This window comes from Chelonoidis abingdonii, chromosome 5 (genome assembly GCF_003597395.2).
Source record: "Chelonoidis abingdonii isolate Lonesome George chromosome 5, CheloAbing_2.0, whole genome shotgun sequence".
Classification (NCBI taxonomy): domain Eukaryota; kingdom Metazoa; phylum Chordata; order Testudines; family Testudinidae; genus Chelonoidis; species Chelonoidis abingdonii.
The window spans coordinates 100,852,153-100,879,077 of record NC_133773.1 but is presented as its reverse complement, the minus strand read 5'-3'; the positions used below and the strand labels follow the sequence as shown (position 1 = coordinate 100,879,077).

Genomic DNA, 26,925 nt, shown 5'->3' with positions numbered 1-26,925 from the left:
ATTAAGGGAAATGTTTTGGTATCAATGGACAGAACCCTATTGATTTCAGGGAAAAGTGGAAGAGCCACTAAAATCAAGCTCACTAAATTCAGGATACAGCAGTGACACACCGACCTCATAGAGGACAGTGAGGAGGGAAGTAAAGTCTCTGTGGAGATGAGCATGAGGTTGGGATCTGAGGGTTAGGAATGAGGGTGGGGTTAGGGTACTAGAGAACTTCCTTTTCCTGGAGCACCAAAAGGACACACTGGGCCTGATTTTAGTGGAAATCAGGATGCTTGGAAGCCTTTCGTCCCCTGATCTGACCAGCACACCCCTTGCCATGACTCTCACCCTTGTATCCTGAATGACCAAATGGCGACTCGGGTGAGGGGCCTGGTCATAGTGGAGGCGAGGGACCCTGCTAGATGTACAGTTACACTTCATTGCTTATGTATGTGGATGACCCTCTAGTTTAATCTGACTTAACCTAGCAGCCTGAAATTTCCAAAAGAGTAACACTTTTCATTACATTGAACTGAAATGTATTTGAAAATAGATATATTACAGTTAGCATTTCTGTTACTGATGTCATTTGCAGTGGTTGGGACCCTAATGTCAAACTATGTTAACAAGTTTTTAAATTACTTTGCCTTCTGATTGTTAAAAATTACATAGTAGAGTAATACTAATTCAAGTGTTATAGTCAAGAGTTAACCAGTTTCCAGTGAGAGACATCAGGGACTACCCACTACACTACCTTTATGATTTGTGGGTCCTTTGCACATCACTCCCACACTAATTTCTCTTGCAAAGGTCCTTGTGTCTTCTTTCAGGCTGTCCCTTATGCCCAAATACTGCCCTCCAAACCTGTTGGCTAAGTCACCTCCCTCTAGGGTGACCAGACAGCAAGTGTGAAAAATCAGGGTAGGTGGCAATTGGTGACTATATAAGAAAAAGTCCCAAATATCAGGACTGTCCCTATAAAATCAGGACATCTGATCATCCTACCTCCCTCATTTCATTTCAATCCCTCCTAAAAAATCACTTCTGCCATTTTGCCTATGATGGATAAGGGGCAGGAAAGGTAAACAAAAACCAACAACAGAACCATTAAGACGTGTATTTGCCTGATTTTTTCTTTTTAGCGGGTGTGCAACGTGCCTCAGGTGGCATGTGACTATGATTCATCACTGAATCTGGTCCGCTATTTGTATCATTAGCATCCCCAGCTTGGGCCAGATACTGATGGGGAGTGCAATGTGAACACTGATCCATGACCCCTCTGCCTGACTGAATAGCCATATCATCTTATAATTCTCATCCTTGTCCTTCCCTCCCCTCCTCTCTTATTACCCTAACTAATTGTGTCCTGCTGACCAGAGACCATGTCTTTACTTGCTTTGTAAGGCAGACAGCACACTTCAGGATACTTGGAAAATACAAAAAGTTATTTTTAAACAGATAAGTAAGGTGATGTAATGGAACAATCATAAAGTAAAGAGCCAGATATTCCTTATTTCTAACCCTGGCTCTGCTGCTGACTTTTAGTGTGTGACATTTGACAAATCATTTGAGGCCTAATCACGTGAGGTATTGAGCATCTTCAATTCCATGCCTTGCAAAACTAGGCTCAACTTCTCTCAGCTAGCTTTTCTGGTGTGCAGAAGCAGTCCAGCAGGGGAAGAGAACATATGCAATGTCATTAACAACAGGGCAAGACGGCAAAACAGAGCACCCCTAAGAACTTATTGTGAGAGGAAGGGATGTCTCAAGAGACATATTTTGTGACTTCTCATGCTTTAGTAGAAGGAGCAGGGATTCTCAGAGTACAGTGCTTTCAAGTGACACCCCCAGTGCATCCTACTGGACTCTACTAAAGGATGCTAGGAGGGGATAAAATGAGAACCAGCTATGTATCTCATAGGGAGATTGTAACATTAACTTATTAAACATCACAAGGCACTGAAAATATAACACTATATAGGTTTTAAAAAATATTAGATGGTAATACTAGCAATGCAGAAAATACTTATACCAGTACAAATACTTGTCCACAGTGGTGAATAATGTTTCCAAATGGTATGTAACACAGCACCAATGGATTATAATGAATTTATGTTTTGTGATAATGACCAAATCCTCACTTCTCTCCCATCATTACTTCAGTATCTATACAACTTTTAGTTCTTTCAGGTCCTGAAATGTATCATTAATATTTTAAGTTTGCTTTGACTTCTTAAAGGAGCCCTAAGAAGGCAACTGTCTTTTTTTGGTCGTATTGTTGGTAGAAAGAAGTCAGTATCCGTAATTTCTGTTACAATGGTAGGAGTCACTTTCGAATGGCAAGAAAATAAACCTTTAGGAAAACAATAATGCTGCTTGATATTGTTGGTTTTCATGTGTGACAGATTGATTTAGAAGCTAAAGTCAGGGAGGTAGCCAAATGATGAAAGATCTAGATGAGAGTTGCATTTTCTAATAAAAACTTGCAGTTATGCTCAAAATGTAAATAGTAGCAGTGTGCTACTATTATTCATGCTAGTAAATGAGTTATAAATAATCCTTATGCAAAGAATTTTACTATAATTTGCTGTTTAAATTGCAGGTTGTTGTTTGGTGTAAACTCAGTGGCTAAATTAATCACTTGTGTAACTAGACTCAGTCAGTTGAGTTCACCAGGTGAATTGGGCTCATCAAATCAATTATACACTAACCATATTTGTATGAATATATAATCAAGCTAGTAAGGACAGGAAATAGATACTAGTTAGAATAAGTGTACTGTATGGTACATCTCCATATGGTGAAAATCAAATAATCCTTTTTCTTTTGATTTTTCTCTGACTGCAAGGCTCCTGCGGTTCTCTCTGAATTCTCTCACAAGACAGACTGGATGGCTTAGTAGTAGCAGTGCTACTTTAGCTCAGTCAATAGAAGGATCTGTTTTATATAAGCAGGCACATCTGACATATTCCATCCAGTAGAGGGCAGTGTTACACTTGTACACAAACCAGGACATTGCAGCCTATAGGAGGAACAACAGAATAGTTCAGATGACAGCTTAAACTGGGTAGACTTGGAGAACCAGTTATTTCTGTGATAAAGCTAATACTCCATTGACTCTAGATCTTTGAATCACTTGAGTCACAAAGTTGCCAACCTGATTAAGATTCATCTGAAACAGAAGCTGCCATAGGAAGAACTCTATTTGATAGACTTGACTACATAGTTATTGTAAATTACTATTTTTATGGTACCCAAAAATGTGCTAGATGTTTTACACACAAATAAGGTAGCCTCTGCCCTGAAGAGCTTAATATATATAAAAAAGAGAAGATGAAGGATAAGGATTATCAAGAAGAGCTTGAGGATTCTGCACCATCTTGGATTTTGTATTTTATCATTTGTTTTTAATAAAGATTTTAAATAACTTTTGATATAAAATGAACATACCATGCTGCATAAAAGCCCTACTGTGGCCAGTAATACCATTCCATTTCTGGATGGTTCACGAGGGACTAAAAATACAAAAATCAAAGCCATGGCTAGGTCTGCATTCGGAGTGCCTGATACTTACGTCGACAATGCACTTAAGTGTACTACCAAGCTGTGCTTTTGCCAGTATAGTTTATTTCAGCTTCCCCCACAAGTGAAATAAGCTGTACTGTCAAAAACACAGTTTTACAGGTATAACTGTTTACATTGCCAACATAGCCATGTCAGTCACAAGTCACATCTCATTACACCCCTGAACAACATAGCTATGCTGGCAAAAATCTGTAGCCTAAACCTGTTCTCTGTCTTCGTTACAGAGTCAATACTTCTTCCTTCTACTAAAGTGTGTGAAGTCCCAGTATGCATCTCCTGAGGCATCCTTCTCTCTTACAAGAAGTCTGCCAGCAAAACCAGGGAAGATTGGATTTGACATTCCTGATATTTACAAGCTAAAAAGCAAGAAGGGTGGGGGGGAGGGGGTGTCAGGCCTCATTATATATCATAAAGAAGCAAAAGAGGGCAAACAGAATTTTTAAAATAAATCCTTTGAAGGTTGCCTTTACTTATTACTTAATCCCCAAAGTGTCAGAAGGAAGAGAAGAAATTTTAAGCTGTTTTCAACAACTTTGTATTAGTGAGACTAGAAAAGTGGAAATAACATTTTAAGGAATACACATAGATGGCCCTTAAACGTACTGACTTGTGAGTGGACATCCATGCAGACTCTACTGGAAAACTGAGTTCTTAATAACCCAATTCTGCAAACATTTATTCATGCGTTTAACTTTTATTTCCAATGAGACTACTCATGTAAGCATGTGCACAAGCATTTGTAGGATCAGGGCCTAAAGTTACATACTGGAAAGTTTTTAATAAAAATGCATTTTTTCATGTTCTGAACCCAAGGAACAATTTGAATAATTCTAAATTAACCCGAAGAAGTCTTGGTAGCAAAATTCCCATTAATCTGACTAGAATAAAATGGGAAAATTGAGGGGACAAGGCATTAAAAACAGGTAGTCAGAAAAGCCATAATTTAATCCTACAAATTCCCCTCTTGCAATAACCTTAGCACAACCAAACCTTCAGAATACCACTAAATTCAGCATCTTTAGTCTTTCCTATTTCCCTTTTAGGAGAACTGAGAGAGAGGTTGTTATAAATGTGTATGGGTAGGGTTTTGTGGCCTGCCTTGTGCAGGAGGTCAGACTAGATGATCATATTGGTCCCTTCTGACCTATGAGTCTATGAGTCTAAAAGCATATGGTGAGTCTGGAGTAGAGATGAGAAAAAGAATGAGTAAAGGATGCGGGGAAGATGAGGACAATAGGGATAAGGAGTGCAGCAAATTAAATGGAGGGTGTTATAAAAAGGTGCTATAGTAATCTGAATTAATTTGATCAGTTTATTTACACTGTGGGAATTGTACATGATCAGATGGAAATGAGAATTCCATACACAAAACAGACAAAATCCACTGCCTTTTACATTATTATAGATATTAGTGGACTTCCAGCGCCCAGAAAATACTAGCAATCTCATGGGAAAAATAGAAAGACTTCAGACAACTTGTGGAGTTAATGTTTTCTCTGCTCCCTATGGAGCAAAATCTGAAAATTAAAAATGCAGCTTCTTACTACTGTGGATTGGTGGGAAAAGGCAGATACATTTAAAACCAGGATGCTAATTTAGTTTATTTATAGGCTTTTCTATTGCACTCATCTAGGTAGTACCCTAGCACTTCAAAAACATTCATTAATTTATCTTCACAAGACACTAGTGAGGTAGAGAAGCATTATTATCCTCATTTTATAGATGGGGAACTGAGTCATGAAGATACTTGCCCAAGGTCACACAAGAAGTCAGAGACAGAAAGGAATCAAGCCAGATTTCGTATCAGGCCAGTGTCTTAACTGTAAGATCATCCTCCTGCAAAGTAAAAACTAAAAGCTTGTTTTGTAAAATACCATTCACCTGTTGTGTCAAAAGCAAGGTATTTGATCTTAAGAAAGAGCTGACTCTACAAACAGATGTATCTAAGAATGCACTTGGTGCAATACGGCTTGAAGAAAACAGACCATTACGCTATGCATCAGTCACACACATCACAGAGGAAGAAGGCACACAAAAAGAAACCATATTTAACAAGTATTTTGCTGCCCACACTCTCATCAACAGGGACTGTGCCTTCTTTAGTTTTTGTACAGTACTGAACACATTGTGTGTGCTGCTGGAAACAAAAAAATAACATGGCAGTCATCTGTGTGTGCTTTTATGAGTAAGTTTGGAGTCAGTTCTAAAGAAACCATTCCTTGTAGCATCACTGAAACTAGAGAATCATTCTCTAATTGTCAGGGTACAACATTCACATTGTGCATCATCCAGGAAGTGACATATCTGTCCTTGGCTTTCTATACTACTAAAAGAGTTGCTGTCCAACTTATTCTGTGAAATTCGTTCATTTCTTTGGAAGACTTCATTACCCGTGTGAACAACACTCCTGAGAGTGAGATCACCTCTTAGGTGGACTGTTCTCCAGACCTACCCATATTTTGTTGTTATAATGGTGGCCTACCTTTCTATCATCAGGTGTCTAGCCACTGCGTCAGCTCCTGCTCCATCCCCTTTGCCAGCATATGAATTTAGTCCTCTGGTGAAAACACAGTCCACCCCTTCTGAGCTATTATGTCCACCAGACTGGATTGGCATGTTCATCCCTTACTCTGTTTTCCTGGAGTCTTGTAGCAAAACCAACAGAAGGAAACAAAATACAGGTTTCTCTGGGGTTACCAGTTCTGCTCAAAATCATGGGCTGAGTCCCCAAAGCCCCTCTTTCATAGGGTTTTTTAGGCAAGCCAGGCAGGTTTTCAAGGCATGGTTATTTTCGTAGAGGGACCTAATGGCCTTCCCCTCCCTGGAAAGGTCCATAAACCATTCCTGCTTCTTCCAGAGAGCCTCCACCACAAGTCAGGCATCTCCCCTGAGCTCGCACTGGCAGGCGCCCAGGAACAGCTGGCCCTCTGGAGTCACAATATCTGTTCCGAGGGCAGGGCGCTAAATGGCCCTTCCCCAGCATTCCTCGCTGTAGCCTCCCGACTCCATCTCCAGCTACAAGGGGCGGCGACCCCAGAGCCCGCTCAGCCCCGCATCTACCTCGCCCCGTCCACGACAGGCTGAGGGGAAGCTAAGAGCATGTTAGCCCAGCCCTTTCCCAGGCGAGCTCTAAAGGCCCCGAAGCGGCTAAGGGGTGTGTGTACAACACCTAAGGGGGGATGACACAGCTGCTTCATCACAACACAGCAACCCTAGCTCTGACCCACTCGTGGATTGTGAGGGGGTGTCACGGCAGGGACGTCGCGCTTTAGCTGAGCTCCGACCTCTGCATAGAAAGCGGCTCCTCGCGTGATAGGGCGGGGACCAGGCGGCAGAGGGAGCGGGGAGACTGGTGTCTCCTCAGGACCGGCGGGGAAGGGAGCCTAGCCTCACCTCGGGGTCCTGGGGGGCAGCCTCTCGCAGTCCCTTGCCCCCACCCGCTAATTCGTTCTCAGGCCGCTCCACTCCCGGCATCTCCGCCGCACACGCTGCTCTGGCCCCGCCTGAGCGGCGGCGCCGGGGGCCGCAGCGCGCATGCTCAGCGCGGGCGCCATTTTGGTGGGGCCGGGAATTATCCAGCGGGAGCGGCGGAGCTCGCTGGGCCCGGCTCGGAGGCAGCGGCGAGCGGGTGCCGGCTGCGGAGATGGCCAACATCGCGGTGCAGAGGATCAAGCGGGAGTTCAAGGAGGTGTTGAAGAGCGAGGAGGTCAGAGCTCCCCGCTTCCCGGCGGTGTGCCCGCCGCCCCTCCTCCTCCCGCGGCTGGGGGAGGGTCTGTCCCGGCCTCTCGGCAGAGGGGGAGGGTAACGGCGACTCCCGGGGATGAGGGACTCAACAGCGCGGGGACACGGGGAGTCTTCCCCCGCCGCGGGCAGTGGGAGGCTGGTGGGCCGGGGGCCGGGGAGAAGGACCCAGAGGCTCGGCCTGGAAGGGGTAGGAAGTGTGGCTGGGCAGCGAGCGAGCTGCCTGGGCAAGGCCGGGAAACCCCCGGGTAAAGCGCCCCTCCCCCACCCGCCGGGGGTTGTTTTGGCCCAAAAGGGAGGCTCGGGATCCTAATACCCAGGCGGGCCGCGCGGTGGGGAGGGGCGGCTCCCCACTGACACAGCTGGCGATCCTTGTATTTCGCAGCAGGGGCACTGGGGAGAGGCTTTCCCGCGGGATGTGAAAGGCGGTGGGGCACAGACGGGAGGGGCGAGTAATGACGGGTGCATTTCATTCAGCTCCCTGGTCGACATATGACTGATATTGCAGCGAGTGATACTACTTTTTTTTTTTTTTTAATGAATGCAGTTAAAAACGTATTTTGCTAGATTTCTTTAATCCAGGGGCTTCCTTTTATACCAGGTTGTGTCACCCGGGTGAGCAGGTCTTTAGCTCTCCCATGCCCCGATATTCCAGTTGTCTGATGCCCTGTTTATCAGATGTAATCGTCCCTGAAACAGGGATGTACTGTAACTGGGAAAAGAAGCTGACTTCTTTTAGGGAAGTGATAAAGAACTTCCAGTTTATTTCCAGGGACTGTGTAATAGCATTGATAGTGATTGTATCAGAGCTGTTTTCACTGTGTCTGTAGATCTGTATTTGTGACTGTCAGCCAGATAGGTTTTGATGTCTGTGTCGTCACTATCATACTCATAAGGATGATGAGGCATGTTGTATGCCTGTGAAATATTAATGTGCAGTTTGACTCTGAAAACTGATGGTTTTAGACTCCATACAGATCAGGATAATTCGTAGTTGGAAAACCAAGATGCTAGTAACTTCCTGAGGATTTGTGTTCCTTACAGAAAACATGTTTAGTATTGCTGTAGTTGATGTGCTGTGCTAACAATGTTGTTAGTATGCAGATCAAAATAAACTATTCTCTTGAAAATCTTAAAGCCTAATTTCTAGAGCTCTTGTGCAATGTGATACTCAAATTGATTTCAGTTTGAGTTCTAGTGCACAATGATTATAGAACCCAAATACTAAATCAGAAGTTATCCTGAATGGTCAGCTATGTATTCGTATGCTGAAATTAGAATAGCCCATAGTGTTTACTTTCTCTGATCAATACAGCTTAAAGTTGATTGCATATGCCTTTGTATTAGAAAGCACTTACTGAACACTCCAAATTTTGTGCTTGCATTATTTAGAAAAGAGAAACCTTAATATATGCAACAGTGATATAAACATAGTCAGATCTTTGACCATTCTTATAAAAAAGCTTGGGACCATGGAGCAATTTTATTTTCAATTGCTGGTTAATTAATATGTGTGCTGGAGATATTTAGTGCATTGAAGATTAAAAAAAAAATTACAGTATATACTCCACAAGTTGACTGAATTTTGATACAGCCATTACTTTTGCAGGATTCCTTCATCTTTTAAATTAAACATGTAAGAGAGCAGCAAAGAGTCCTGTGGCACCTTATAGACTAACAGATATATTGGAGCATGAGCTTTTGTGGGTGAATACCCACTTCATTGAATGCATGAACTACATGCATCCGACAAAGTGGGTATTCACCCAAGAAAGCTCATGCTCCAATACGTCTGTTAGTCTATAAGGTGCCACAGGACTCTCTTTGCTGCTTTTACAGATCCAGACTAACACGGCTACCCATCTGCTACATGTAAAAGAGCATTACCTTTTTTCCAGTATTCAGCTATTACTAGTAGTTAAACTATCAATACATATATAATCACTGTTTACATTACGCACTTTCTGCTGGTATTCTGAATACGTAGTTCATTTATGTAATCATGGATGTTTAATATAATGGCATACTGATTCTGGATACTTGTATTGGGAATACCTTGGCTTGATTTTTCAAAGTCTGAGTAAACTTTTTTTTTCAGCTATAGTGTGAAAACATTCAATATGAGGAGGAGAATGGAGGGATGACTAGATTTTACTGGTCCAGGGAGGAAACTGCTGAGGCTAGGTAACTTTTTTTTTTTTTTTTTTTTTTTTTTTTTAAAGTGAGTTTTCCATTGACAGTCTGAATCTTAGACTTCAGAAAAAAAAAATTGGTTGTCACAAATCATATCTAAAATGTGTTACTTTTAAAATAAAATTGTCTTGAGAAGTTGCCAATCATATCTGCACTTAAGCGTTCTTAGAGTGGTGTGCCAAGCTTTAGCCGAACATGAAAACTGACACTCAATCTGTTTCCCTATAAATGCCACCAAATGACATTTGCTCCCATATTGCATTTTGGAGAGAGAACGTACAGAGTTTTCCATTTATGTTCTCCCAGGGTGCGTTCTGGTCCTAGCTAAGTGGGAGTCAGCCAAAGGCAGTTTCAGAAGAGGGTGGAGCAAATACTCAATTTCTTCTGCAATTCAGAGACCTTTACAATAAGATAAAGGCCAATTTTCAATCTTAGGTGAATAAAAGATTTATAAAATGTATATTTCCTAGCCGTACTTTTCCTATCTAATGCCCTGTTTCTTTGTCTAGAAATGCTAAGATAATCCCCCCACCCCCCTGACCTGCTTTCTCTTCCTGGCTTAAAGTTGTTGGGCCAAGGATTTTTTAATTGATTTTGTGCTCTCTTTTGCTTATTTTATGTGAGGACCTGAGATGCTTTTTAAAAAAATGTTTTGTTCTTGCCTATTAGTTTAGTTTGAGTTCTCACACCTGAACTAAAGGAGTGGGATGTTGAATTTTTAGCAGACATCCTTTTAACCTAGTGTATTTGAATTAAACAGATATGACCAAAAATGAGTTTTAAACAGTGGAAGGCTTGTCCTCTCTCTGCCTTAATTAGACTAGGATTTAGAGTATTATGTTAGCACGTTGGCTTATGTGCTAACAAATAGGATTAAAAATTCTAGTATAGACAAGGCACAGGCTGTGTTTAACATGTATTAAACCGGTCAAGTTAAAACCTAACAGCTTTTAACTTGAACAGTTTAATAATTATTAAAGGCAATATAGTTTGTCTGCACTATAACTTTATAACGTGTTAGCTCATGTTAACTAACATCACACTTTAAATTTTAGTCTAGAAAAGGCCTCAGTTGCTCAGCTTTCAGTCTATTCTCTTGTGATGTTATTTCACTACTTCTCCTTCACATTAGTTTTACAAGGTAGGCTTTCAGAATTTCTAATATCACAAAAATATATTTTGCACAAAAAAGTTTCAGGTCGTCTTTAAACATCATGAAGAAACAAATAAGGGTACAAGCCCAGTTTTCTTCCACTTGACATATATAATGGGCAGCTTTGATGGGAAGCAGAGTAGAATAGGCATCTTACATATTTCCAGTGTAGCCTTGCTGGAGCAGTGCAACAGGTAATTGAATCACTCCTTCCCTCCTGTCCATCTCTAAGGATTTAGCTTGTGGAGGAGGAAGAATCTCAGTGGAGAGTATGTGTTGAAAAATAAGGTGGTCACTTGAAGAGACACCTTGAGGACCAGGGTTAGTTCAACAGGCACATTGAATCTCTTATGATCTAATACAGTGGTGAGCACCTGCGGCCCGTCAGGGTAATCCTCTGGTGGGTCATGAGACAGTTTGTTTACATTGACTGTCCGCAGGCACAGTCATCCGCAGCTTCCAGTGGCCCGATAATGGGAATTGCGAGAAGTGACACGGACTGACTGCTGCTTCCCACTGCTCCAATTTTCAGGGAGCAGGGAACCGCAGCCACTGGAAGCTGCGGACTGCTGTGCCTGTGGCCGGTAAATGTAAACAAACTGTCTCACGGCCCGCCAGTGGATTACCCTGTTGGGCCGCAGATTGCCCATCACTGATCTAATATATTTATGTAGTGTTATAGACATATATGCTTTACAGAAATAAGATATAGTCCCAGCATTGAGGAGTTTGCAATCTGAATTAGACAAATACAGGAAATGAGAACTAATGAAAATGGAGAGGAGGGTGAAAAACTACAGACTGTTCTAGAGAAACGGCACCTTTACTCAGTGCAGGAGCTACTAACACTGTCAAGAGCTGGCATATTATTTTAATGACAAGATTTACTTTTGTTCTTGGTTCTTTTTCTCTGGACAGGTGATGGAGGCTGGCCAAGAGGCCAGTAAAGGAAGAGTACTTTCAATGAGAAATCAGCTAGCGTCTCCTAGTGCCAGTAGTGGTAGTACAGTGAAATGAAAGATGTCTCTAGCTCTTGAAAAGAAGGACTAGCTTTAGTATGTCTGCACTAAACACAATCTTGATTTTTTTTTTTCAAGCAGTCTCTGTGCCCATATCTCCCTGCTCTCACATCCGCCGCAGAGACTACTTCACTTAGTTTTTCAAGTTTATTCCTTATATATCTAAAAAATAAACAGTATTTCTTGTTTACCATAGACAAGAAGTGCTGCCTCTAGCAAATCCAATTTAGGCTTTTCATGATTACATGAAAACACACAATGGTAATATAGTTTCTGTATCTGATTTTAACCATTACTAGTTACCTATAAGTCAGGCTGATAGAAAAGGTGTGATGGGACTTCCAGTAAGGTTCAGGAGCTGGTGAGAAGTACAGCTCCCTCCTAGCAACGGGGAAGTTGCTGAGTTTTCTACCTGGTTCCAATGTTTCGTGTCAGCCTCTAGTTAGTAGGGGTTTGGCTGCACCAGGAAACTAACTAGAATAGCTCCCTAGTTATTCTGGAATAAATGTTCACATGGGTAGCTGTTTCAGAAAAGCTATTGTGCTTTAAATTCACAGTCTACCTTAATCTGCAATATCTTTCAAGTGTAGACAGTCCATAGGTGATGAACTTGAAACATCCCCTTCCTCACTCTGGTTGCTGAAAGGTAAAGAGCCTTTTTTGCCCCGCTCCTTCTTGGAGTCTTCTGGGTTTTTTAGGTGGGGGAATATAGAGGAAAGGAGAAAATAACTGCTGTAAGGAATGTGAGGTCTCTAGTACTTCATACCTCCCTTATGCTTTTACGGTTCTGTTTCCCAGTGAACAGCTTCAGTGTTTGCCTCTGCTCATAGTGTCCTGGTGAATCTTGCCAGTGTCATCCAGCCCACCAGTTGCTAAATAGCAGTTGTGAAACTGACCGGAGTTAACTTAACTGGGGAAGCTATGAGCAGCTGCCAAAGTACTGACGCATATTGTTTTCAGGCTCAGAAAGACAGCACTGCATTACTTATATATTTGTTCATAATTGGACTACCACAACATTTTCAATCATAATTGATAGAAATGTTATATTGAAATGTAAGGCCGGAAGGACTTAGAGAGGTCATCTAATCTAGCCCTCTGGGCTGATGCAAGACCAGGTTACCTAGACCACTCCTGACAGGTGTTTGTCTAACTGTTCTTTAAAACCTCCCATGATGGGGATTCTAAAACATCCCTTGGAAGCCTATCCCAGTACTTAACTATCCTTATAGTTACAAAGTTTTTCCTCATATCTAACCTAAATCTTCCTTGCCGCTGATTAAGCCCATTACTTCTTGTCCTACCTTCAGTGAACATAGAGAACAGTTTTGATCACTGTTCTCTTTATAACAGCCTTTAACGCATTTGAAGACTGTTATCAGGTTCCCTCCAGTCATCTTTTCTGAAAACTAAATTTGCTCAGTTTTTTAACAGTTCCTCATGGGTCATGTTTTCTAAACTTTTATTATATTAATTGCTCTTCTCTGGACTCCAGTGTGGCCACATCTTTCTTAAAGTGTCATGCCCAGAACTGGACACAGTACTCCAGCTGAGGCCTCACCAGCACTGAGTAGAGTCGAACAATTATCTCCTGTGTCTTATAAATGACACCCCCGTTAATACAACCCAGAATATTACTTTTTTGCAACTGTATCACGTTGTTGGCTCATATTTAATTTGTGATCTACTGTAACCCTCCGATCCTTTTCAGTAGTCCTACTTCCTAGCCAATTATTCTCCATTTTGCAGTTTTGCATTTAATTTTTTCTTCCCAGTTCTTGTGGTTTTTTTCAGTTGTCTTTATTGAATTTCATCTTGGTAATTTCAGACCCCAGTTTGAGAACATACCATTGACAATGACCCTTTAAGTATGGTCTTTCAACTAGTTGTTTACCCTCCATATATTATTTTCATCTAGACTACACTTCCCCTAGTTGGCTTATGAGAACATCATGGAGACTGTCAAAAGTCTTTCTGAAATCAAGATATATCTCATCTACAGCTTCCCCTTATCTGCTAGGCAAGCAACCCTGCTTAGTAAGGAAATTAGGTGGTTTTGCATGATTTCTTCTTGACAAATTCATGTTAGCTATTGCTTATTACCCTGTTATTCTTTAGGTGTTTCCAAATAGATTGTTTAATAATTAGTTCAGTATCTTTCCAGGTATTCAAGTTAGGCTGATTGGTCTATAATTCCCCTGGTCCTCTTTGTTCCCCTCTTTAAAGATAGGTGGTAGACTTGCCCTTATCAAGTCTTCTGGGACCTTACACCGTCCTCCCTGAATTAACAAAGATAATTGCTAACAGTTGAGAGATTGTTTCAGCTCCTTTCTTAAGCACCCTGGGATTAATTTCATCTGGTCCTGCCTACTTAAGTACATCTAACTAAGCTAAATATTCTTTAACATGTTCTTTCCATATTTTGGCTTGAATTCTTTCCCTTTTGTTGTTCATACTAATTCTGTTGAGTATCGAGTTACCATTAACCTTTTTAATGAAGACCAAAGACAAAAAGGCATCATATACCTCATCCTTCTTGCTGTCTGTTGTTAGCTCTTCTTTCTGCAAAATAGAGGGCCTACACTTTACTAAGTTTTTCTCTTACTCTTAATGTATTTACAGAACCTCTTCTTATTGCCCTTTATGTCTCTGTGCAGTTGTAACTCGTTTTGTTTTTGTCCCTACATGCTTGTGATATTCTTTTATATTCAATTATAATAATTTGTCTATTTCTTCTTTTTGTAGGATTCCTTTTTGATTTTCAGATCCTGATGCAACTATATTCATGTCTGTAACTATTTTTCCTATCTTCCCTTCGCATCAGGATAGTTTGCTGTTGCACCTTTAATATTGTCACTTTCAGGAACTGTCAGCTCTCTTGAACTTTTTCCCTTAGATTTTCTTCCCGTGGGACTTACCTACCAGTTCCCCAAGTTTGTTATAGTCTGCTTTTTTGAAGTCCGTTATCTTTACTCTGCTGGTCTCACTCATTGTTTATTCTTACAGCTAGTCTATACTAAAAGTGCTACATTGGCACAGCTGCGCTGCTGCAGCATGCCTGGTGAAGACGCTCTGTGCCGACAGGAGAGCTCCCTCCTGTTGGCATAATAGCTTCCGCCTCTCACAGAGATGAGGTAATGTCAATGGGAGACGCTCTCCTGCTAACATAGCGCCGGTATGGACAGTGCTTAGGTTGCTGTAATTTGCGTTACTTGGGAGGTGACTTTTTATATCTACTTAAGCAGTAATGTAGACCTGCCCTTAGAATCGTGAAATTTATTGTTTCATGATCACTTTAATCCAAATTGCCTTCTGCCTTCATATTTGTAACCAGTTCTTCCCTGTTAGTCAGAATCAAGTCTAAACTGCCTTCCCCCCCACCCCTGTTACTTCTGAAACAAGAAGTTTTCCCCAATATATTCCTATGTCTTATTCGACATCTTGTGTTTTGCCATGTTACTTTTCCAACAGATGTCTGGGTAAAGTTCCCCATTACTACTATGACTTGTGTTTGTGATATTTCTGTAGTTTGTTCTAGAAATACCTCATCCACTTCTTCCACCTGATTTGGTGGTCTGCTGTAGACCCCTACCAGGACATTGACTTTTCACCCACAGACTTTCAACTGGTCTGCCTCTTATCTTTTTCTGGATCTCACAACAAATGTCTGTATTCTTGGTGTATAACGCAACACCACCTCCTTTTCCCCCCTGCCTGTTCTTTCTGAAGACAGAATAATTCTCTATGCCACGAGTGGCCAGCCTGAGCCTGAGAAGGACCCAGAATTTACCATGTACTCTTAACAATGTACCAATGTTAAGAGCCACAGTAATATGTCAGCAGCCTGCCATCAGCTCCCCCCACACCCTGCTCCCAATGCCTCCCACCCACTCGCAGCCCCACTGGTCAGCACCTTCCCCTCCCTCTCCACACCTCCCAATCAGCTGTTTTGTGGCATGCAGGAGGCTCTAGGGGGGAGGAGCAAGGGTACAGCAGGCTGAAGGGAGGGGGTGGGAAGGAGTGGAGTGTGCGCAGGACCTATGGCAGAACCAGAGGTTGAGCTGCGAGCACCCCCTGGCACATTGGAAAGTTGGTGCCGGTAGCTCCAGCCCCAGAGTAGGTGCCTATACAAGAAGCCGCATATTAACTTCTGAAGAGCCGCATGTGGCTCTGGAGCCACAGGTTGACCATCCCTGTTCTATGCCAATATTCTAGTCATGAGATTTATCCCACCCAGTCTTTATGATGCCAATTAAGTAATAATTTGGCTTATGTACTAATACTTCCAGTTATTCCTGTTTATTTCCCTTACTCCTTGCATTTCTCTATGACATCAAGATGTTGAACAGATTTCCTCACTGTTTCCCTCTTGTTGATCCTGTGACCCTTCTCTTAAGGTCACCATTTTTATACCTGCCTATAGGCTTTTATCACCTGACCCCTTTGAATCTGATTTAAAGCCCTCCTCACTAAATTGGTGAGTTGGTGTCCTTGCCTGGGGCCTAACTCAGAACAGGAAGGATGAACAAGAACATCACCCTTACTCCCAGAGCCATGCAGTCACTGTGCAGGGGCCTACCTGACAATATCATTAGTGCCCAGGTGGATGAGCAGGACATCCCGGGACATCCTGTCAGGTTGGCAGATAGAATCTTAAAATTCAGTTCCACTCTGGAAAAGTGATTAAAAATAGCACATTGCTGCTTTTTGCTCCTGTTAGCACTGCAGGACCAATATAGCTATGAAAGAGTGAGGTAGCTTCTACTGTGACTTGTGCATCAGCAACAGAATTGTTAATGAACAGAACCAATAATGTTTCTGCCAACACATGCACTTAACTTGATTCATATGAGTATTCCTATTGAAATCAGTGTGCAGTTGGTGAGCACAAGGGAACTACTTGCATGAATAAAATTAGGCTGTGTCTACATGTTAACATTTTTTGTCTGTAACCTGAGGTGTGAATTTTAAACTGAGGCCTGGTCTACACTACGCGTTTAAACTGAATTTAGCAGCGTTAAACCGATTTAACCCTGCACTCGTCCGCACAACAAAGCCCTTTATATTGATATAAAGGGCTCTTTAAACCAATTTCTGCACTCTTCCCCCACGAGGGGAGTAGCGCAGAAATCAGTATTGCCATGTTGGATTAGGGTTAGTGTGGCTGCAAATCAACGGTATTGGCCTCCGCGCGGTATCCCACAGGGCACCATTGTGACCGCTCTGGAAAGCAATCTGTACTCGGATGCACTGGCCAAGTAGACAGGAAAAGCCTCGTGAACTTCTGAATTTCATTTCCTGTTTGCCCAGCGTGGTGCTCTGATCAGCGTGGGTGGTGATGTGGTCCCAAATCCAAAAAGAGCTCCAGCATGGACCGTACGGGAGATACAGGATCTGATCGCTGTATGGGGAGACAAATCTGTTCTATCAGAGCTCCGTTACAGAAGACGAAATGCCAAAGCATTTGAAAAAATCTCCAGGCTATGATACAGAGTCCACAGCACAGTGCTGTGTGACAAGCATAACGCAAAGCCAAAGAATCAAATGGACGCTCATGGAGGGAGGGAGCGGGTACTGAGGACTCCAGCTATCCCACAGTCCCCACAGTCTCTGAAAAGCATTTGCATTCTTGGCTGAGCTCCCAATGCCTGAAGGGTCAAAAAACACTTTCCCAGGTGTTTCAGGGTATATGTCATCAATTTACACACACATACCCCCCCGAAAGAAAAGAGGGAAAAAAACGTTTCTTGCCTTTTTTCAGTGTCACCCTATATCTACTGCATGCTGCTGGTAGACAGGGTGCTGCAGTGCTGAACACCAGCATCCCCTTCCAGGGCAGACACTACAATTGACTGCTATCCATCGTCATTCATTAGGCCCGTGAGTACTCCTGGCTCACTCGTAGAGTCGGCGGGATACCTGGATAAAAAATTGGAAGACTCCTGTCATTCCTGGCGGATGGTACAGAACGGCTGGCACCGTCCTCATCATAGCAACTGGAGGTGGCTCTTCGCCCCTCCCTTTCATGTTAAAGAAAAGATTCTGTACTGCCTTGGGGACTATCCATCGCAGCAGAGGCTGCCACTCCTCTCCACCCCAGCACCTTTTAATGTCCTACCTGTACTACCGTAGCAGCTGGAGGCTTCCTCCCCCTCTATTTTATCTCACTAAAATGTCAGTGTTTTATTCTTGCATCTTTATTACTTCATCACACAAAATGAGGGGACACTCCACGGATAGCCAAGAGGTTGAGGACGAGGGAAGCAACGGAGTGGTGTGATTGCGATGCAGGTCATCATTTCTGTGATCTTGGGGCTCTGAAACGGAGCGGGCTGTGCTCTCTGGTTTCTCTAGTACGCTTAGCCCATGTTTCTAGGCAGGACTGACTCTATTTTTAGACAAAACCTAAAAGGGAATGACCCGGGGAAGTCATTCCATTTTTGTCCATGCGCCCTGCTGGACCTCAGCAAGCCAGCCAGGAGCACCCAATGACATCAGCAGACGGTACAAAACAACTGATAACTGTCATCTCATCGCCAATTTACAATGGCTAATGGTGCAATAGGAATGGTAACCATCTCTGCTACCTTGCAACGGCAAATGAATGCTGCTGTGTAGCACTGCAGTACCGCGTCTGTCAGCAGCATCCAGTACACATACGGTGACAGTGACAAGGCAAAACGGGCTCCATAGTTGCTATGCTGTGGCGTCTGCCAGGGGAATCCAGGGGAAAAGGGTGCAAAATGATTGTCTGCCGTTGCTTTCACGGAGGAAGGATTGAGTGATGACATTTACCCAGAATCACTCGCGACACTGTTTTTGCATTGGGATCTCAGAATTCCAATGGGCAGGGGAGACTACGGGAACTATGGGATAGCTACCCACAGTGCAACACTCCGGAAATCGACGCTAGCCTCGTTACGTGAACGCACACCACCGAATTAATGTGCCTAGTATGGCCACGTGTACTTGACTTTATACAATCTGTTTTACAAAACAGATTTCTGTAAAATTGGAATAATCCCGTAGTGTAGACATACCCTGATACTGTTATAAAGCCCTGATATAAAGTAGATGCTCTTATTTCAGTATGGGAGGGCCTGTTGATGGTTGATCTTGCTTTTGAGAAAGAGTGTATGCTAACCAAAAAACCCACACGTGTTCCAGAACAAGTGTCCTCACTTGATTGGTATAACTATGTTGGTATAACTGATAAAGCTTTTTCATATAGACAGACTTTATGAGTTTGCTGGATTAGGATCTCCGCTCTGATTTCAGAATTTTCCATTGCTATGAGCCAGAAGGACCCATGCTTAATTTTCAGATCCCAGGTTGAATTCTTATCGTTAGCAGTTGGAAGAACATATCTTTGCTTTTATATTGAGCTGTCTTTTGGACTAGAATCATGGAGTGAGTAGATATTGAATGCTACAATGTCTATCCTTGACTGTCACTTGTCATAGTAAAGACAATCTTTAAATTTTACAGAAATTACTGGTTAGAGTGCTTCTTTGCCTCACCCCCCCAGATCTGAAGGGAATTTGCTACTCTTTAATCATAAGTAGATTTTTCAAGCTCTGCCCATGTTGATTATGTAAATAAACAAAGCTAATAGCATGTTATCAGTCTTTAGTGTACAATACCCAACCATGAGTTAAATGGAATTCAGAAAGCCAAAGGTGTATGTCCCGCAGGTGGTACTGGATGAGACTGTAGGATGATTTTGCATATCAGCTGGCTTTTAAAGGGACTGCACTACATTAGCTGGTGTTCAATAGCGTGCTTAAAGCAGAGGAACTTATCAGCAGGGTGTCAGAGTATTGTGCTCCAGAACTGAAAGTACTCATTTAAAAACCTGCTGGTTAACTCACATTTTCATCCTAAACATGTTCATCTGAATTTTGTGGCTGCTCCTCAAGACTTTTGAATCAAGTGTGCTGTATTCGCTATTAAAATGAATATTTTTCTCATGCAAATGCTAATAGAATAACTGGATAGTGTGTTAATGTTCCTATTAATAGTATTTACACTAATTAGTATTTCATTATGACCTGTAAGTGTTCAAAACACTTCAAAACGTAACATATCATTAAACATAGATTCATAGATTCTAGGACTGGAAGGGACCTTGAGAGATCATCGAGTCCAGTCCCCTGTCCTCATGGCAGGACCAAATACTGTCTAGACCATCCCGAATAGACATTTAGACATTTTTTCTAACCATCTTAAATATCTCCAGAGGTGGAGATTCCACAACCTCCCTTAGGCAAATTATTCCAGTGTTTAACCACCCTGACAGTTAGGAAACTTTTCTAAAATGTCCAACCTACAACCTCCCTTGCTGCAGTTTAAGCCCTTTGCTTCTTGTTCCTATCCTTAGAGGCTAAGGTGAACAAGTTTCTCCCTCCTCCTTATGATACCCTTTTAGATACATTGGCATGACCCCATTTGACTAAAGACCTGTGAGTTGACCAAAGAATCAGGATAAGAGGACAAATGAAGTGAGGTTCCACCCACTCAACTTGGTGGCATTTCTGCCTGTGTATGTAATAACTTTTGAAAACTGGAGCTAATCAATTAAAAACATTAAGGGAAATGTTTTGGTATCAATGGACAGAACCCTATTGATTTCAGGGAAAAGTGGAAGAGCCACTAAAATCAAGCTCACTAAATTCAGGATACAGCAGTGACACACCGACCTCATAGAGGACAGTGAGGAGGGAAGTAAAGTCTCTGTGGAGATGAGCATGAGGTTGGGATCTGAGGGTTAGGAATGAGGGTGGGGTTAGGGTACTAGAGAACTTCCTTTTCCTGGAGCACCAAAAGGACACACTGGGCCTGATTTTAGTGGAAATCAGGATGCTTGGAAGCCTTTCGTCCCCTGATCTGACCAGCACACCCCTTGCCATGACTCTCACCCTTGTATCCTGAATGACCAAATGGCGACTCGGGTGAGGGGCCTGGTCATAGTGGAGGCGAGGGACCCTGCTAGATGTACAGTTACACTTCATTGCTTATGTATGTGGATGACCCTCTAGTTTAATCTGACTTAACCTAGCAGCCTGAAATTTCCAAAAGAGTAACACTTTTCATTACATTGAACTGAAATGTATTTGAAAATAGATATATTACAGTTAGCATTTCTGTTACTGCTGCTGATGGGAATATTGCTTTTAAAAAAAACAACAAAAAACAGATGTCATTTGCAGTGGTTGGGACCCTAATGTCAAACTATGTTAACAAGTTTTTAAATTACTTTGCCTTCTGATTGTTAAAAATTACATAGTAGAGTAATACTAATTCAAGTGTTATAGTCAAGAGTTAACCAGTTTCCAGCCTGTTTTCATAATCTTTAAGGACTTGTTACACTGTCTATGTAACTTTTTAATTTTTTTTAGAACAATAGTCACCAACAATAGTAGCCTAAGAAAATGAATGTACTTGAAAATGCATTTGATTATATTTCATAGTTAATATGCTGAGGGTCTTCACTTTTTGACAGAGTTCTGAACAAAACTTCACTCCTTTTTATGGAGAGAAGTAAACAATTTTGCTCAAGGTTATGTAATAAAGTTCATCAATTTTGATATTGTACAGTGCTCTCTGGGTTCCCAATCTATTTTTTGCACTTGTAACTGACTGACTAAATTTATTCTGTAATCTCTGATTTAGGAATTTTTTTAGTTTGGGAAGTAAAATCTATTTTATGGAGTAAAATATAGTTAATATGGTTGGTAAGTGAATCTACATACTAAAAAAATATATATATAAAAAAAAATTAAAATCGTGTATGGCCAAATTGTAAAATAGCATTTATAATGGTTTAAAAATATCCCAAATCAGTAATTCCTTTATTTTACTTAAGTGGATAGTATAGATCTTTCCATGTTAGAAGTTTATAGTTAATTTTCTTTTTTGTTTAAAAGTGAAGTTAAAGGTGTCTTGTCTTAGACTGTGTGGGCGAGAAGGAAGAAGTATAATCTTTTGAAACAAGGGTAATCCTGCAATCTCTTCACATGTAGAACTACTAGTGTCCAAAAGTGGGAATTGACTTGTGGAATTGACTGCTAGATCAGGTCTGAAGTAACCAATAATCTTGTGTATTTTCACATATAATGGTAAATTAACATTTCTCATTAAAACACAGTTTGCCTGTGAAGCTTTTCAGTTTTATAGCATCAAAGAGAAAAGTGTATAAAAACAAAACAAAAATACAATCTTATGGCACTGTGAAGTTGCTTCTTCATCTGGGCTTTGTGTGTCTACTGTTTTTTGTATGATTTATATTGTAGACTCCTCAGTGCAGAGAATCTTTGCACTGTGTCCTGTAGAGTATTTAGCATGCTTTTGTCACTCAAATGGTGTTCAGGTTCTCAGGGCTGGTCTACACTATGGGGTAAAATCGATTTTAGATACGCAATTTCAGCTACGTGAATAACGTAGCTGAAGTCGAATATCTAAAATCGATTTACTCACCCGTCCTCACCGTGCGGGATCGATGTCCATGGCTCGCCATGTCGATTCCGGAACTCCGTTGGGGTTGGTGGAGTTCCGGAATCGATATAAGCGCGCTCAGGGATCGATATATCCCGTCTAGATTAGACGCAATCTATCGATCCCCGAGCAATCGATTTTAACGTGCCGATACGGCGCGTAGTCTAGACGTGGCCTCAATGTTTAGTGATGCCTACCAAAACATGTTTGCAAGGCTTTATCTATGCTAGGAAGTTGTAACAGTTTAACTATGACTATATAGTTAAAGCAATAGTAAACTCCCTTCCCTCCCCTTCCTCCCTCCAGTGCAGTGTGGACATAATTATGTTGCTATAAAAGTGCTTCATACCTGTACAGCTGTTCCTGTACTGGAAGGGGAATAACTATACTGATATAAATGCTTTTCCTTGTAATTATTTTGGTCAAAAAGGCAGACCCTTAGCCAAAATAATTATACCAGTAAATCTTTTCAGCATAGACCAGGCTTAAGATTCCAAGGTAGGAAGAAGTATGTGCTTCTTAGCTCTCTTTTCTGAAATTTCATTAAACTAATTAGCTCTTTGAGTAATCGGAGCAACAAATTTTGTAATAGTATTATCTCAACACATTGAGGCCATCCTTTTCTAAACACCTATTTTTACTTCTTCATAATGGTTTCAACAACTTCCCTTTTGGACTAAAACCTCTCTTTATTAGCCCAAATCTAACTTCTTTTTGTATGGATTTTTTTAATATGGAATGAAATTTAAATTTGATTGAACTTTTTAAATTCTGTGGGGGGGTGATGAGGGTGGGGATAATCTTGTTTAAACAAAAATTAAGGTGGTTTTTGTTGCAGATACCTGAAAGTGCATTGGTTATTAAAATTAAAGTTGCTCTGGACTGAGTTTTCTATAAGGATACTTGCCTAGAAAATAAAGAGAACTTTAGTTCATAATTAAAATTATAAGAAATCTTAAAATAATGGTCTGGCCATGCAAGTACTCAATTTTTGTTAATGTTTTTGAGCACTCTTGTTTGCATCTTAATTCTGTGCATTCAAATATTTTGTTAGTATCATATATATTAGTAAAAATGACATTCCATTTACTGACTGAGCTGTTTTTTGTTGTTAAAGTGTGAGAAAAGAATCTCACTTATTTTTTCCAAGAAAGGCATGTGCTCTTCTATGCTTTCATAACTGTAAAATTTTAATCTGACTTTTTGAAGTTTCCAATAAAAATTCTCCTTTGGGCTGAGATTAATTATGTGAAAACTGAGAAAATCATAAGAAAGAAAAATAGTGATTAGATTGAAAAACTCTTAGTCTGTTTATTATAGCAGTGGTGTCTCATACCGGTCCTTTCTCACTAAGCAGACAGGAGTATGTTAGCAGATATGTTTAATTAACAACATTAAAAACTTAGTATCAATAAATGTGTAAGTTGAAAATGTGTTAACTGTAAGGTAAGGCCTGTAGGTTCACCCTATGCTTTAACTGTAGTTCCAACACGTGTTTTTAATTAGCATATTAATAACATAAATAAAATGGCCATTATGGCACACCAAAGGTCCATCTACCCAGTATCCTGCTACCCACATGCCCAATAAGCCAGGGCCCCAGAGGAATGAACAGAAACAGTTGACCCAGGTGTTATATGGTATAGTTGGAATTAAGCTTGCCAATAGCATGACTTTGCATTTACAACACTGAATTCATTTGCCATTTTGTTAACCTCAGATCCCGTTTGAGAGTCCGTATGTAGCTCTTTCATCGCTATGGACTTAACTGTTGAGCAAATTCGTATCCATCTGCAAATTTGCCACGCGCTGCACTTTACCCATTTTTCCAGCCACTTATGAATGAGATGGATAGGACTGGTCCAATACAGATCCCTGGGGACATCACGTTTGCCTCCAATTGAAAAGACCATTGACTCTATCCTCAATTCCTATCTTTTAATCAGTTACAATCCATTAGAGACTCCCTCTTATCCCATGACAGCTAACTTGCTATATAAAAGCCTATGTGAGGGATTCTGTCAAAGGCGTCGAAAATCGGTATCCATGGAAACCCTTGTCCACATGCTGTATTGAACCCACCAAAGATTTGTAGTAGACTGGTGGTAGCCATTATTCCTTCTTTACTAAAACCTATGGTGACCCCTAGCAAATATATATCATCTATGTTCCTGAGAATTTGTTGTTTACTGTTAGTTTCACCAGTTGCCCAATACTGACGTCAGGGCTTAACTGGCGTTAATTGCCGGGATCAGCCTCTGGATCCTTTTAAAAAGTTGGCCAACATTAGGCTATTATTCCAGGCATTTGGTACAGAAGTTGGATTAAACCACAGTTATAGTTCTAACAGTTTCACATTAGTTCCTTCGAACCTCTGGTGAATACCAAACTGAGCCCCTGGTGACTTATACTGTTAGTTTAGATTGTCCAAAACTCCTTAAGACACCTCAACATCAGGACACTTCCTCAGATCTGTCACTGAAAGCTTGGCCAGGTTTGGGAAACTGCCCTCACAATCGCAGCCACAGAATGAATTGCAGAGAATCATTTAGTCTCGCAATGGCCTTATCATCCTGAAGGCTCCTTTAGCATTTCAACAGTCCAATGGCGCCCACTGGTCGTTTAGCAGGCCCCCTGCTTCTGATAGTACTTAAAAAAAAAAATTTGCTATGATTTTGAGTCTTGGTCTAGCCCGTCTCAGACTTTCTGGGCCTTCCTAATATAGTTTTTCGGTTCATTGCCAGATATTAGCTCCTTTCTATTTCTCTCACTACAATTTACTCCGCACGTTTGAAAGGGAGATATTTTGCTCTCGGACTTCCTTCTTACCTTGTGTTTACCATGCTGCACTTTTGGCTCCTACTTGTTTTTTATAATGATGGGTACATAAGTGAAGCCTCTATTAGAGTTTTTAAAAAGTGTTTCTATGCAGTTGCAGAATGTCACTTGTGCACTGTGGCCTTTATTCTGGTTTAACTAACCCTCCATTTTGTGTAGCCCCTATCGAAATTAATGCTACAAGTGTTGAGACCGGGGGATTCCGGCCATAGGTTGTTAATTTATTAATTACGGTCACTCTTACCAAGCGACCCAGCAATCACCTCCTCAACAAGATCATGTCCTCTGCACAGTACGACAAATGTAAGAATTGCCTCTCCTTTATGTGGTCCAGGACTATGTTGCCAAAAAGCAGTCATTAAAGTTCAAAAAACTTATCTGCAACCGTCAGAGGGTACATTACCATGTGAATTCTGTCTGAGCTCCAAAGCTCGAAGGGCAAAAACATGATGGGCGGGTGGTCTAAGGATATTTGTCAGCTACCCTCCGCCCTCTCTGTGAAAGCAAAGGGAAAAAAATCATTCTGCCATTTTCAGTGTCCACCGTATCCACTGGATGCTGCTGGCAGACACGGGTGCTGCATGCGCACAACACAGCATCTCTTCCTTGCCTTGCGGATGAGCATAGACAGTACAGTATGACTGTACTGCTACGGCACTCTGTGAAGTGCCCTGCTGGCCTCGGTGAGGTTTGGGGCGCCTGGGCAAAAACAGGAAACCCAGGTCATTCTCTTTTAATTTGTCCTAATGGAATTAGGCTCCTGGAATACATGACAGCTGGACGCTTGTTAGGCGCTTCCCCATCAGCACCAGGCGGTTGCGCCTACCCTGCTACAAGGCTCATCAAGCAGATATAGACCTTACATTTGCCTGCAAATAAAGAAAAATTTAGTCGTCCGTTTAGAACTGTCCCCCAGCATACATATCCTGGGACATTTTGTATTTTACCAGTGTCAGCCAAAGGCCTACACACAAATGGAGATTCAGTCCTGCCTGTGCATCTATCCTCGTGCTTGTCACAGATTGCCAGTTTCAGCTATAGGCTGAGTAAGTGCAGAATGATGGTTCACTCTACTTTGCTGTAAGCCAATCACCCTCCCCCTCCTTTGATCTCTGCTTGCAGAGGCAATAAAGTCAGTGTTGTTTCATATTAATATATTCTTTATTACTTCATCACACAAATGGGGGGATAACTGCCACGGTAGCCCAAGAGGGGTATGGGAGGAGGGAAGCAATGGATGGGGTTGTTGCAGGGGCACCCCCTAGAATGGCATGCAGCTCATCATTTCTGCGGGATGTCTGGGGCTCTGACCCGGAGCGGCCGTTTATCTCTCTGGTTCTTTAGTAGGCTTGCCTGATATTTTAGGCAGGGCTGACTCTCCATTAGACAAAACTTAAAGAGGAGAATGACCCGGAGAGTCATTCCTATTTTTGTCCATGTGCCCCTGGCCAACCTCACTTTGGCCGGCCAGGAGCACCCATGACAGCAGCAAACGGTACAGTATGACTGGTAACAGTCTTTGTCAACTTGCAAAGCAGCAGACGGCACAGTAGGGCTGGTAACCATCTTTGCTAACTTGCAAAGGCAAGAGGATGCTGCAGTGTAGTGCTGCAGTACCGTGTCTGTCAGCAGCATCCAGTAGACATACGGTCACAGTGAAAAAAGGCTGAACGGGCTCCATGGTTGCCATGCTATGGCATCTGCCCAGGCAGTCGAGGGAAAAGGGTGCAAAATGATTGTCTGCCGTTGCTTTCACGGAGGGAGGATTGACTGGCGCCATTTACCCATAACCACCCGTGACAAATTTTTGGCCCCATCAGGCATTGGGATCTCAACCCAGAATTACAATGGGCGGGGAGACTGCGGGAACTATGGGATAGCTACCCACAGTGCAACGCTCCGGAAGTCGACGCTAAT

General features: G+C 41.8%; 1 protein-coding gene across 1 annotated transcript in view; it reads left to right on the top strand.

Annotated features, from left to right (window-relative positions):
• The first annotated feature begins 7,110 nt into the window (after window positions 1-7,110).
• Window positions 7,111-26,925, top strand: part of UBE2K (ubiquitin conjugating enzyme E2 K) — a 71,886-nt gene continuing 52,071 nt past the window's right edge. The window contains exon 1 of the mRNA XM_032790822.2: window positions 7,111-7,276. Coding sequence (XP_032646713.1) covers window positions 7,214-7,276 — 63 coding nt within the window. The 5' untranslated portion in view covers window positions 7,111-7,213. The remainder of the gene's footprint in view (window positions 7,277-26,925) is intronic.